General features: G+C 36.6%; 1 protein-coding gene across 1 annotated transcript in view; it reads left to right on the plus strand.

Annotated features, from left to right (window-relative positions):
- The window catches only part of LOC136858670 (NADP-dependent malic enzyme), a 206,374-nt gene that overhangs the window by 12,911 nt on the left and 179,109 nt on the right, over positions 1-14,354 (plus strand). Inside the window, exon 3 of the mRNA XM_067138386.2 lies at positions 6,950-7,108. Within this exon, the coding sequence (XP_066994487.2) occupies positions 6,950-7,108 (159 nt within the window). The remainder of the gene's footprint in view (positions 1-6,949; positions 7,109-14,354) is intronic.

Below are 14,354 nucleotides of genomic sequence, written 5' to 3' on the forward strand. Positions count from 1 at the left end.
GTAGCTAAGGTCTCAAGGTATACTGTATGACCATTGGAACCCCATCTACCAATTTTTTTTTTTTGCTTTATGTCGCACCGAAACAGATATGTCTTGCGGCGACGATGGGGTAGGAAAGGCCTAGGAAATGGAAGGAAGCGGCCGTGGCCTTAAGGTACAGCCCCGGCATTTGCCTAGTGTGAAAATGGGAAACCACGGAAAACCATCTTCAGGGCTGCCGACAGTGGGGCTCGAACCCACTATCTCCCGATTACTGGATACTGGCCGCACTTAAGCGACTTCAGCTATCGAGCTCGGTCATCTACCAAATTAACGTTCACATACCAGACATTACAAAACATGTTCCCCTAATTTTTTTGAACTGTGTATATACTCCCAATATTAAAAGTATGTTGTGTGAAGACTTAACATGAACAGTAAATTGATTTTGTGTTACTTAATCACAACCATCCTCTTTTTATCACGCATTTCTCCTTTATTTAAGCTATTTGGGCTTTCTTTCTACTGAACAGAAGCATTACAATTATTCTGTAGTACGAGTATCTGAGAATGTTGACATGTAAGAATTTTAAACCATATCAATTAGAGATTGTAATTCATGTAGGATTTAATCACTACAGAATACAGTATATAATATAATTATATTATGATATTATAATTATATATAATATAATATAATATAATATAATATAATATAATATAACGAAATATAATTGTATTGAATAGGTGGACACAGTAAATTTTGTTCTTGAAAGAATTTTACTCATCTTAGCCATCTGTTGGAAGAAAGCTGTAGTTAAGTGGGCTCTCCTAATGTTCTGTCATTCACAGATCCTATCAACGTTGCCAGATAATCAGTAACTGTATAGGTATCAATCGACCTTTGGCTCAATATCAACACTCAGTATGAAGGATGGGATCGCTAATTGCTGTATATTATATCTTTCATTCTGGTGATTCTGCAGCTCTGCAGATCGTATTATGGAGCCGCCCCTGTTTATGATACGACCCCAAATGTAGGAGTGGCCCTGCACCTGTAACCTCAGCTTTTACCCCCCTGTGGGTGGGGGCGGTAGAATAACACCCACGGTATCCCCTGCCTGTCGTAAGAGGCGACTAAAAGGGGCCCCAGGGGCTCTGAACTTTGGAGCGTGGGTTGGCGACCACGGGGCCCTTAGCTGAGCCCTGGCATTGCTTCCACTTACTTGTGCCAGGCTCCTCACTTTCATCTATCCTATCCGACCTCCCTTGGTCAACTCTTGTTCTTTTCCAATCCCGATGCTATTAGGTTTGCGAGGGCTAGGGAGTCTTTCATTTTCACGCCCTTCGTGGCCCTTGTCTTCCTTTGGCCGATACCTTCATTTTTTGGAGTGTCGGCCCCCTTCAATTTTTCCTTTCTGATTAGTGTTATATAGAGGATGGTTGCCTAGTTGTACTTCCTCTTAAAACAATAATCACCACCACCACCACCACCTCAGCTTTTAACCTGGTGTAATACTGGTTTGTGTTTGTCCTTAGTAAAAACATGGGGCAATGCTCCTACATTCGGGGTTGTGTCACAAACCAACTAACCATTAAAATGCACAAACAGGCGTTGCACAACTTCTGAATTCTTGGAGTAACATTAAATTTCACCACAAATATCATTAGCCTTAACATACAAGACACAACTAGGAATTTCCAGTTGAAACATGGTGCTATAAGAAGACAGTTCACATGCTACGTTCCAAGTTATGGGAACATGAAAAGAATGAATACATTTTCTAGTCATCAATTATAACATGTGTTTAGAAATATTTACTAGCCATAAGTTTTAACCAAAATAGACATAGCTAAGTTCATAAACTCCCTCTCCACCCTCCACCTCTTGCTCCTTCCCATGTTTTTAAAAATCTAACCTAAAAATGTTTTTAATATGTTAGAGATTGTTTTAAGATTCATATGGAATTATATGTCTCTGTACTTTTATGAATTTGTACCTAAACCAAAAAGTGTAGCTGATGATATTTAGTTAATCTAAACGAAACATGTACTACTAGTAAATTAAATTTGCCAAAGGCTAAAATAAGAAATATCAATTAGGTGGAATAAGACTAATCTGTGTTGGTGCAACATAAAGCAAAATTGTAAAAAAAAAAAACCTGATATCAATATGGAATAGGTTCCTCTAACGGCATGCATTCACAGGTCTCTACTGAAAGAAGTCATCAGAGAAGCATTCGAATTCAGAACATGCCTGGCTAACATTGCTGAACCTCTCAAAAATTTATTTTTGGACAGACTCAAACTCAGCCTTGGAAGTACCCTGCCTAATGAAAGCTTTATGGGATATTGAGTTAATAATTTCAACTTTCATCTTCTGTGATAAATTGCAGCTCACCATGCTGCTCAGTTTACACTTTCAGTTGCCCTTAGTTGATCTTGTGATTGCCAGTGAAATGGTGTTATTTATTTTAAGGAGTTTTAAGAAATCAAGTTTAGAGGTCAAGATTCTTCAAGGGTATATTGAGGAAATCGGAAAATTCTGCAAAGATTTTGAAACTACTGTTACTATGTATTAAAATGTCAAAGTCACAAAGACAGTTATACTCTATAACTAAGGCCATGACCGCTTCTTTCCCACTCCTAGTCCTTTCCCATCCCATCGTCGCCATAAGACGTATCGTGCCAGTGCAGCGTAAAGCAGATTGAAAAAAAATACAGTCATGCGACTTCTGAGTGTGGTAGTAATGAAAATAAAATTTTAGTTTTTTACTAGCAGTTACCCACGACTTCGCTCGCGTGCATTTCATAATTTGATCAAAGTAATCGTTCCTCGGTACTGTACTAAGACATTATCAGAAAATCCTTACTAAAGTATAAAAAAAATCGCCGAATAATTGAGTTTCATTTACCCCAGAAACTCTATGTAAACCACGTTTGTAATATTGCCTTTTGGGGCTAAGATGAGCATGCGACATAGAACTGTACATGTGAGAAACAGTCTTCTCTCAAGTCAGAAAAAAATACATGTTTCTTTATTTTTAAAGGAGAATCCAAATACCTATTTCCACGTCTGTAACATATTCAGTTTTTGAGATATAAGTATCCTCATAAAAGGAATTTAACTTCTCCAATTCTTTCCACTCTCTTCCCCCACTTGAGTGAACTTTCTGGAAAAAATGTTTTTGTTTATTTTTAAAGAAGATTCAGAATACCAACCATCACGACTGTTAACTTCTTCAGTTTTTGAAATATAAGTATCCTCATAAACAGAGTTAAACTGCTTCATTACTTATTTTCATCCACCCCACGCCCTTAAGTCGACTTTTCGAAAAATAATATGCGTTTCCTAATTTTTAAAAGAGATTCCAAATGTCAATTTTTACATCTGTAACATCTTTAGCTTTTGAAACATAAGTACCATCATACAAAGAATTCAACTCAATATTCAGTTCATTCAACCCCCTTAAGTGGACTTTCAGAAAACAAAAGAACATATTTTTCTTTACTTTGAAAGAAGATTCCAAATATAAATTTTAATGTAACATCTTCAGTTTTTGAGATGTATCCTCATAAAAAGATTTCAACTCCTTTTCACACCCACCCCCCTTTAAGTTCAGTTACCCTCCCAAAAATTCCTGTATCTTTATTTTTAAAGGATTCCAAATACCAATTTTTCACAACTGTAACCCCCGCTTTTGAGATATAAGTAACACCATAAAAAGAATTCAATGTTTTCATTTTCTTTCACCCTCCCCTTCCGAAAACAGAAACATGTGTGTTTATTTATATAGGAGATTCCAAATACCAGTTATCATGACTGTAACATTTTCAGATTTTGAGATGTATGTATCCTCATAAAAAAGAATTCAACTCCCTTTTTCAGCCCCACCCCTCAAATTTATTTCGCCCCCCCCCCCCCCCAAATGTGTATTTCTTTATTTTTAATGGAGATTCCAAATACCAATTTTCACGTGTGTAACATCTTTAGTTTTTGAGATATAAGTATCCTCCTACAAAGAATTAAACTAATTTTTCAGTTCTTTAGTGGATTTTCCGAAAAACAAAAACATGATCCCTTTATTTCTAGAGGAGACTCCAAATGCCAATTTTTACATCTGTAACATCTTAAGTGTTTGAGATATCACTATCCTAATAAAAAGAATTCAACCCCCCTTCACTCTGTTTTATTTCCCCTTAAGTGGTTTTCCAGAAACACAATAATACATGTTACTTTGTTTTTAAAAGATTAAAAATACCCATTTTCACTTCTGTAACATGTGTTTTTGATATACTGTAAATATGTTCATGTAAAATAACTCGTCCCTTTTTCAGCTCCCCTTAAGTGGAATTTCTGAAAACAAATTATCTGTGTTTCTTTCTTTACTTTTGCAGGAGATTTCAAATACAGTACCAATTTTCACGTCTGTAACATGTTACATTTCTGAGATATACTGTAGGCCTAAATATAATATTTTTTTAAAAATTTCACCCATTTTGTCACTCCTGTTCACCCCCTTTAATTGGATTTTCCAAAAACAACAAATATGTGTTTCTTTATTTTTAAAGGAGATTCCAAATACCAATTTTCATGTCTGTAACATGTTTAGTTTTTGAGATATAAGTATCCTCATAAAAGGTACTCAAACATTTTTTCACCTATTTTCACACCCATGAATTGGATTTTCCAAAAACAAACATATTTTTAAAGGAGATTTTAAATACCAATGTTTGTCTGTAAACATTTAAGTTTTTGAGATATATATACTCATTTCAGAATGTCACCCTCCCTCCTTTTTACCCCCTCAGTGAAGGAATATCCAAAAATCCTCCCTCAGTGAGCACCTACACTATAACATAAATGTATCCCCAAAGTTTTATTTCTTTATGTCCAGTAGTTTTGGCTCGGCAATGATAAATCAGTCAGGCAGGATGTTATTTTATGTATATAGATAGATTGGATCATATTCTGCCTGGCTGTTGTCTGGCCAGGGTTATCTGTTTTGCGATGGAGTAGGCCATTCAGCCAGTGACTCAACTGTGAGTGTGGGGCAGTGATAAATAACCCCAACACGGTAAAGGGGCCAATGGCTTTGGGTGGGCTCCTTTAGTTGGGTGGTGGTCCTCCAGTAGAGGTCTGTTCTCCAGATTAGGGGCGGCCTCATTGAAACCTACCAGTTAGGTATAAAATGCCTTTATGTGTGGTGAGCTCATCAAAATAAAAGCCTAAAGTATCAGAACAAAGATGTAAGGAGTACCCCAGAATTGACACATCTCTTTTGTCTCCAGGAAGATGCTAGAGGTGTATGGAGATCATTGATCCATAGCCCGTCCTAGAAGCTCCATGGATAAGGTTGTTCCAGGAGGAGGAGGAGATGATGATGATGATGATGATTTTACTGGCATCCTAAAATGCCTTGTGCAGGATAGACTACAACTAGTACTTTTTGCTGTGAATTGTTGATATTGATAATAACAGTTCTTGATAATGCTTTCATAAAGAAAGTAGAGAGGGTTACTGAATGTCAACAATCCTTCTGACAACTGGCATCCTCTAATGCAAGATCCCACTGAAAGTTTATCCCTTGGTGGACTGATAATATTGCAACAGTACTGTGAGATTGTCAGTTGCCATCCTTATTTACTTGAAACAATTGCAGGTCCGCATGCAGAGAAGAACCACACTCTATGGACAGTTGAATGGCCTCTCTGATTAATGAATGGCATAAGCCTCTAGAATAAAAGGTGAATTGATGACTCATACAAGTAATGGAACAAATAAGTGACAGATTAAGTTCTTTATAGAAATACAAGAACATGAATAGGATAAACACAATGACAGATAAATATCAGAAGAGGGAGCAGCAGAGAGAGGAGACATGAATAATCTCCATAGATTTTGAGAGAGGATTTCTTCTCAAAATGTAATTCAGTTGAAAACTTACTCGAATCAATCGCAGGTTGCATCATGTAAAAGATGTTACTTTTCGTGTGGTCTTTCATTACCAAATTGTAGTTTTGTTGCAATAATTTGAACTGCTAGTTTTTTTAGTTTGGAGGGGAAGGTAGAGTATCTCAAAGGTGCACTTTCTAATCTGAAATGGAGGAAGGAGTGTTGAAGGCTTGCGTAAGATTTTTCTTGAATATGCTATGTAGGTTCCTCATATCTTGAGAAGAATAGTTTATTCTAACACAGTGAAACATATTTGTCTACAATAGGGTCCATTTGCCCTGCTAGAATCCTGATCTGAGTCTAGTAATGCCTTATGTACTTAATATACAGTAGTCCATCACTGGGATTATTTTTATAAAGTTTTGGGCCATTTATAATGGAAAGAAGGAAGAACACAATGTTTCTTTTTGAATACCATATTCTTAAAAGAGCCAGAATATCCTATTCCTTTCCTTCAGTAGCATGTGTAATTTTCACACTCAGTTTCTTAACCCCAAGCTTCATTGAGTTAGCCAGTTTTCTCTATTGTGCAGTAGAAATATTGAACCTCATAATGAGAAGGAATTGAATATGAGGAATATTCTTCTGCAAGTCTTGCTCCTTGGCTGAATGGTCAACATACTGGTCTTTGATTCAGAGGGCTCCAAGTTCAATTCCCAGCCAGGCTGAGGGTTTTATCAGTGTGTGGTTAATTCCACTGGTTTGGGGACTGGGTGCTTGTCTCAGCACACTTCTCTTCATATATACACAGCACACTAGACTACTAACCACCATAGAAACACACAAAAGCAAATGCATCCCTCCACATAGGCTACATATTGGGAAGGGCATTCGGCCGTAAAACTGGGCCAAGTCTACATCAAGTGACGACCCCAATAAATTAGGATTAATACCAAGAAGAAGATTCTTCTGCAGTTTATTGTATTCCCATTGCAGCTCAACTGCAATTGTCTGCCCTGTAACAATGTTTTTGTATGTTTGGTGTGCTATGTATTGAAATATTGAATATTACAGGGGCTGGCCTTCACACTCAAAGAGAGACAGAAGTTGGGTATCCATGGTCTAATGCCGCCAAGATTTAAAACACAAGAGGAACAGTTGGAGTTGTGCCGACTAAGTGTGGAGCGATATAATGAAGATCTTAATAAGTACCTGTATTTAGTGGAATTGCAGGTAAGATCATAACATTTGTAAATTACAGACCATTTTCATCATTCAGTTTCAGCTTTACAGGTGTGTTATATGTTCCATTGTAATGACAGTTACAGACTGATGTCAGGCAAAATAAGGCCAAAACAATAATAATAATAATATGACCTATTAGTATTACCCGACCAACGCGAGTTGAGTCCTGCAGAGCGCAGCACCACTAGTAACGAACATGACGTCATCGCAGTACAGTCAGCCAAGGAGAAAAACTGGAGCACTAACCAAGACCGACTACAATACTCACATCTTAAGACAGGTTTCGATTAGTGGCAATATGGCCACAAACGCGGGCCATGCATAGATTGTATGTGATCACAGTTATGAGTTCAAAGTAATAGTTGTGAAATCATTATTTCAAGTCTGCTTGTGATCGTACTTCGTGATTTTCAATACTGATAACAACGCTGTAACCGTACAACAGGGTTACAGATTCCATTCAGTATTTATTATTATTATTATTATTATTATTATTATTATTATTAACCCGATTCATTAGATTTTATATTCTGTTTCTCATCATTTAGACTGTAATAATTAGGTATCACGGATATTATTGTATTTCATCATAGGTTAAGTGGATATGTTTATAATTATTCTGTATTGTAGTAAGTGAGATTTGTTGGTTTCATATTGTCATGCTGTGGCTTGTAACTTTGGCTAGATGAGCTGGCATAGTATTTTGCAATCGAGGCTATGTTTAACTGTGCAAGGAGATTTCCCAGTGACGCATTCGGCATAGTCATTCTCGGTCCGCTTGGGTACGCTTAGACAACGCGTGACTGATGACATCAGTGCGTGGACACGTGATTGCGACCAAGTGTCAGTATTCGCCAGCTACTGTATGTTGAAGTGGAAGGGATGAACAGTGAGTGGGGAGATGAGTCGTCATCGCGAGGTGATATAAGTAGATACAACGGTAGGGAGAGGTACTCAGTTCATAGTATTCAGTTCATATTGTGCAGATCATATGTAACAGTCAGATGTATAAAATGGAAGAAGTGGTCTTAGTGTGATGGTCAGAGCTAAGAGTTGTGTTTGAAGAAGTAATAAGCGAGGAGGTCTACAAGTGGTGGTTGTATCCGAGCAGAGACGGGTACTATGCTGATAAAGAAACATCATCTTCTGGTGAGGATGGACTTCACAAGATGTCTCAATAATATTTTCAAATCTCTTATAATATATTGAGTGGACGTAATTACATTGGAGCTCCCTACACGCGTACATGGTATGTAGGCCAACTCCTTGTTATATAAGAAGATAACAGCAGACGGCTCCCGACTTCAGCTCACAGGTTTTCCCAAGAATTTCAAGTTCAACAGCGGTGTATGCAGACAACAGGTAATTAAAGCATCAGACATGTTATGCATTCATAACATGAAGAAGAATGTAATCAGCGGCGATATCACATCTCACTTCAAGTTCATGCCAATAGTTTTTTTTGTTCAGATTAAATTTTCCTTTTCTTTGTACCGCAAATCTCACGATATATTTCTTTTGTTAAATATAAGACGTCAATGATTGTTCATTGTGACGTAAATTTAGTCATAAACTCAGTTTTATTTTTAATTATAATAAGTGATTCCAGTTCCATGTACAATCCTCAATTGTGGAAAATGCAGCAGTAATTTAATATTGTCCTGATCCATATCCCTGTATATTGCCAAATATGTGAGTTTATCACCTCACACCTTGAGATAATTGATATAAGAGGTATGCTCTACCGAATTTTGTTGTTTTTCTTAAAAAAAGCAACTGGCGCTCAAACAAATGTTATTTATATTGTGTGGAAGATATGAAGGTATAAGAGTAGTGGTAAGAGTAGCCACAACGTGTCGCCAGCAACGTGGGACTCGAAAGGTTCAGAAAAGTGTTTCTGAATGGCAATATACATGGATCAGTTCTTTTAATGAGTACGCACATGTTAAATTCACCGAGTAATGTTAGGAAGGTCATTTTGTTGAAGTTTGTATTTAAGGGGTAATGTCAGAGGAATTGCAAGGGGAAATAGCTTTGAGATCGCGAAAAATTAGTAGGAAACCGAAGATGGACAAGGATAGCAATATGCAGTCAGGTGATGAGGCTGAGGTTATTGTGTCCAAGGAAATCCAAGGTGGTAACATAAATAGGAAGTTGGTGACTAAGTTGGGACCTGCTGAAAGTCAGAAAATAGTAGAAAGTGAGGAAAACGCTGTCACGCAAGATCAAAGTAAAGGGGTGATTGACCTGGGTTTATTTAATTTGCTGATGTCCAAAATGACTGAGCAGAATAATGCCATTAGTGAGAAAATTGAATCTCAGAATATTATTATGAGTGAGAAAATTGAAGCGGTCATTAGTGAGAAAATTGAATCTCAGAATAATATTATGAGTGGGAAAATTGAAGCTCAGAGTAATGTCATAAATAGTATTAATAAGAAGATTGATGATGTTAGTAATAAGATAGATCATAAGGTGTTAGAAATAAGTAAGCAAATTAATAATTTAGAAAGTAAGGTAAATAGGGAGTGTAGTGACATCAGAGCTGAGATGGAATTGGGTCGGAGCAATCTCCATACGGAAATAGAGCAAATTAGTGAGACATGCATCAAACAGATTGATGAATTAGGCGCCAAGATCGAGGCTAATAAAGGAGAAATCCATGAGTTAGTAGAAGAAAGGTTTGAAAAGATAACCAATACAGTGGGGCAAGAAACTAGGAAATGTATTAGTAGGGTAGAACATGTGGAAAGAAAACTTGGAGAAGTAGGTGATCTAGAGAGTGAACAAAAATCATTATCACAGAAGGTGAGAGAATCGGAAGAAAAATTACAGGAGGAATTAAGAAAAATTCAAGAAAAGGCTGAGGAAACAGTGGAAGAAAAATTTCTGAGTTGCCAGAGAGTACTCCAGCAAGAAGTGCGTGATAGTAAGAATGTACGTGAGATAATTGTAAATAATGGTTTAATCACTAGAGATCATGATATACCTAAGTTTTCTGGGAAAGAATTTAACCCGATGGAATTTATGAGAGTAGTAGAGAAGAAATTTGCTGTTCAATTAAGAGACAATATTATTAGCTGGGAAACTATATTGGAGATCTTATCTAATGCTTTCGTAGGAGAGACTAAGTCTTGGTTTCAAGTATATAAAAGCTCGATGTCTAGTCTAACTGAATTTAAGGAGAAATTCATGGCTAAATTTTGGAGTGAAGGTGTTCAGAGTAGAGAGAGAGAGAGAGTTATGTTTGGCAGGTATAATTCTAACGAGGGTGTAAGAATGACAGAATATTTTTTAGCTCATGTTTTGGTGTGGAGAAATTTAGAATGTATTGGACCTGAGGCTGATATAGTTAGACTTATGGCTAAGCACTATCCCGATAGAATAAGAGAAGCTGTTTGTATGCAAAGAGTGGAGACTATTAAGGAAATGGAGATTTTGTTGGAAAGTTTTGATGCTTTAGGTAGTAGCTTGAATAATAGTAGGACACTAAATAGGAATGTAGAAGGAAGGGGTAACCAATCTAATAATCAGGACAGGCCTATGAATAATCGTAACTACAGAAGAGAATATCAGGAGAGACCTAATAATAATTTCCACAGGGAGAGAAATTATCAAAATAGTTCGGAAAATTTCAGGACTGGGAGGCGTGATTATGGTAATCAGCCAGAAGCTGGGAGGCGGGAGAATACAGGCCATAATAATAATAATAATCATGAAGCTAGAGGAAATAGGCAACAGGGGAGGCCGACTGAGGTGTGTAACCAACAAGTCGTAACCGAACCAAGTACTTTAAACGCGCAACGGACTGTATAAACAGGTCACTGAGACAGTCCGTAAATGGTGAGTTCACGTATAAGGTAGATAAGTATGACAATGTCGACCAGCCTATAGTTGTAAGTGAACATGATTGTGACCTAAGTAGCAATAATTCAAATGTTTTAAGTGACGACTTAATCGTAGACAATAAATTTTATAAGTGTAATTTAAATTTAGATATAAGGCAAGATTTGTTAAGTGATCTTATATTATGTAATGAGGATAATTTAAGTAGTGTTACTGTTACACCGACGATTGAACTGCTGATATGGGGCAGAAAAGTTAAGATTTTGTTGGACTCTGGTAGTGAGAAGTCATGTGTAAATTCCAAGCTGTATGAGGAAGTTTTGAGAGAGAAGTATGAGGTAGCGGAAATTCCAGTGAGGAATACGTTAATCGTAACAGCTGTTGGAAACAAGTCTCATAGAGTGAATAAACAAATAGCTGTCCCCATTAACATAAGTGGAGAATGTATTTTCCAACCATGCTTAGTTGTGCCTAATTTAGTTTATGCCGTTATTTTAGGTACCGACTGGTTAACGTGTCACAAGGCTAAATTAAATTTTGATCTGTGTAATGTCAATCTTATTTGGGGAAAGAGTAGCAGGGAAGTCAGTTTACCATATGATGTTGTGTCAGAAATTAGTGCGAATAAAGTGTGTTCTAGTACGGAAGGATCTTGTGAAATTCCTAATATTAGAAAAAATATTGATGTCTGCCATGTGTCTTTACAGAGAGATTCTAGAAATGAATTGTATGAGACAGTGGAGAAATGTAATTTAGCGGAAAGTCAGAAGGACGAATTGTGTGAATTATTGATATCACATAGTGATGTTTTTAGTGACCGGCCTGGTAGAACACATCTTTACGAACACAAATTTAATGTTATTGATAACTCAACTTTTGTAGGACCGAAATATCCCATTCCGTTAAAATACGCTAGCGCTGTTGAAGAGCAGATTGACATTATGCTAGATTATAATATAATTGAACCATCATGTAGTCGTAATTTGAATCCACTTGTTACTATACCTAAGAAGGATAACACGGTAAGATTGTGCATGATAATTTTTGTAAGACTAAATTGGATGAATTTGAGCTTGGTGACAAGGTTTTACTCAGAGTGCCACTCCTGTCATCAGCAGAAGCTGGTCAATTTTCTAAGTTTTTCTTGTTATATCAGGGATACTTCACCGTAGTGAAACGGATTGGGAAATGTGCTTATTCATTAGAAGACAAGGAAGGAAATATCGTAGGCACATACAATATAAGAAATCTTAAGAAATATATCATGTGAGTTTGTTGATTAATTTTCATTACTATGTTAATTCACCATATTTTATGAAGCTGGCATTGCGAACAGGACTTCAGTGAAATTAGCGTGTGTTGTGATATTAAGTGAAGCACGGCAGTGCAATAAACTCCAGTGCTTGGAGACAGTGTATATAATAAAATGTCTTCGAGAATTACTTTTGAACACTCAATGAACGTTTGAAACAACAGAAGTGAGAAAGAAATGTAATCTGTATGTAAATAATACTGTATAATCAAAGTGAAAATGATAATTGATCAATGTTTTATATGTGTAACAACGAACATCCAGATGGATGACACTATGTACCCAATTTGTAAAGGGCATTTTTATACATGTATCTATGGTGTACTCGATTTCAGGTGATTATGTATATATTTCATGAATCAATCGATTCATTTAATCGATTATTTCATGAGGGAGGCGTTCTGTAACCGTACAACAGGGTTACAGATTCCATTCAGTATTTATTATAATTATTATTATTATTATTATTATTATTATTATTATTATTATTATTAACCCAATTCATTAGATTTTATATTCTGTTTCTCATCATTTAGACTGTAATAATTAGGTATCACGGATATTATTGTATTTCATCATAGGTTAAGTGGATATGTTTATAATTATTCTGTATTGTAGTAAGTGAGATTTGTTGGTTTCATATTGTCATGCTGTGGCTTGTAACTTTGGCTAGATGAGCTGGCATAGTATTTTGCAATCGAGGCTATGTTTAACTGTGCAAGGAGATTTCCCAGTGACGCATTCGGCATAGTCATTCTCGGTCCGCTTGGGTACGCTTAGACAACGCGTGACTGATGACATCAGTGCGTGGACACGTGATTGCGACCAAGTGTCAGTATTCGCCAGCTACTGTATGTTGAAGTGGAAGGGATGAACAGTGAGTGGGGAGATGAGTCGTCATCGCGAGGTGATATAAGTAGATACAACGGTAGGGAGAGGTACTCAGTTCATAGTATTCAGTTCATATTGTGCAGATCATATGTAACAGTCAGATGTATAAAATGGAAGAAGTGGTCTTAGTGTGATGGTCAGAGCTAAGAGTTGTGTTTGAAGAAGTAATAAGCGAGGAGGTCTACAAGTGGTGGTTGTATCCGAGCAGAGACGGGTACTATGCTGATAAAGAAACATCATCTTCTGGTGAGGATGGACTTCACAAGATGTCTCAATAATATTTTCAAATCTCTTATAATATATTGAGTGGACGTAATTACATTGGAGCTCCCTACACGTGTACATGGTATGTAGGCCAACTCCTTGTTATATAAGAAGATAACAGCAGACGGCTCCCGACTTCAGCTCACAGGTTTTCCCAAGAATTTCAAGTTCAACAGCGGTGTATGCAGACAACAGGTAATTAAAGCATCAGACATGTTATGCATTCATAACATGAAGAAGAATGTAATCAGCGGCGATATCACATCTCACTTCAAGTTCATGCCAATAGTTTTTTTTGTTCAGATTAAATTTTCCTTTTCTTTGTACCGCAAATCTCACGATATATTTCTTTTGTTAAATATAAGACGTCAATGATTGTTCATTGTGACGTAAATTTAGTCATAAACTCAGTTTTATTTTTAATTATAATAAGTGATTCCAGTTCCATGTACAATCCTCAATTGTGGAAAATGCAGCAGTAATTTAATATTGTCCTGATCCATATCCCTGTATATTGCCAAATATGTGAGTTTATCTCCTCACACCTTGAGATAATTGATATAAGAGGTATGCTCTACCGAATTTTGTTGTTTTTCTTAAAAAAAGCAACTGGCGCTCAAACAAATGTTATTTATATTGTGTGGAAGATATGAAGGTATAAGAGTAGTGGTAAGAGTAGCCACAACGTATTTAAAGTGTTTGAATCCTAGGTGCTTTTACATGGAAGCTCAAAATATCTAGAGGTTAATTATTTTGTGTTTGCATGTAGTGTCATACAGGTTAAGTGTTTCTTTATCATTGTGTTTGAGTGGTGGTGTTATAGACTAGTTATCATGGATCTATCGCGTTGTGTACCTCTCTGTAAGTCAAAAATGGGCAATGCCTGCTCTTTCAATTAAACAGATACATGGGGGTTAGCTA

Source organism: Anabrus simplex, chromosome 1 (assembly GCF_040414725.1).
Source record: "Anabrus simplex isolate iqAnaSimp1 chromosome 1, ASM4041472v1, whole genome shotgun sequence".
NCBI classification, from domain to species: Eukaryota; Metazoa; Arthropoda; class Insecta; order Orthoptera; family Tettigoniidae; genus Anabrus; species Anabrus simplex.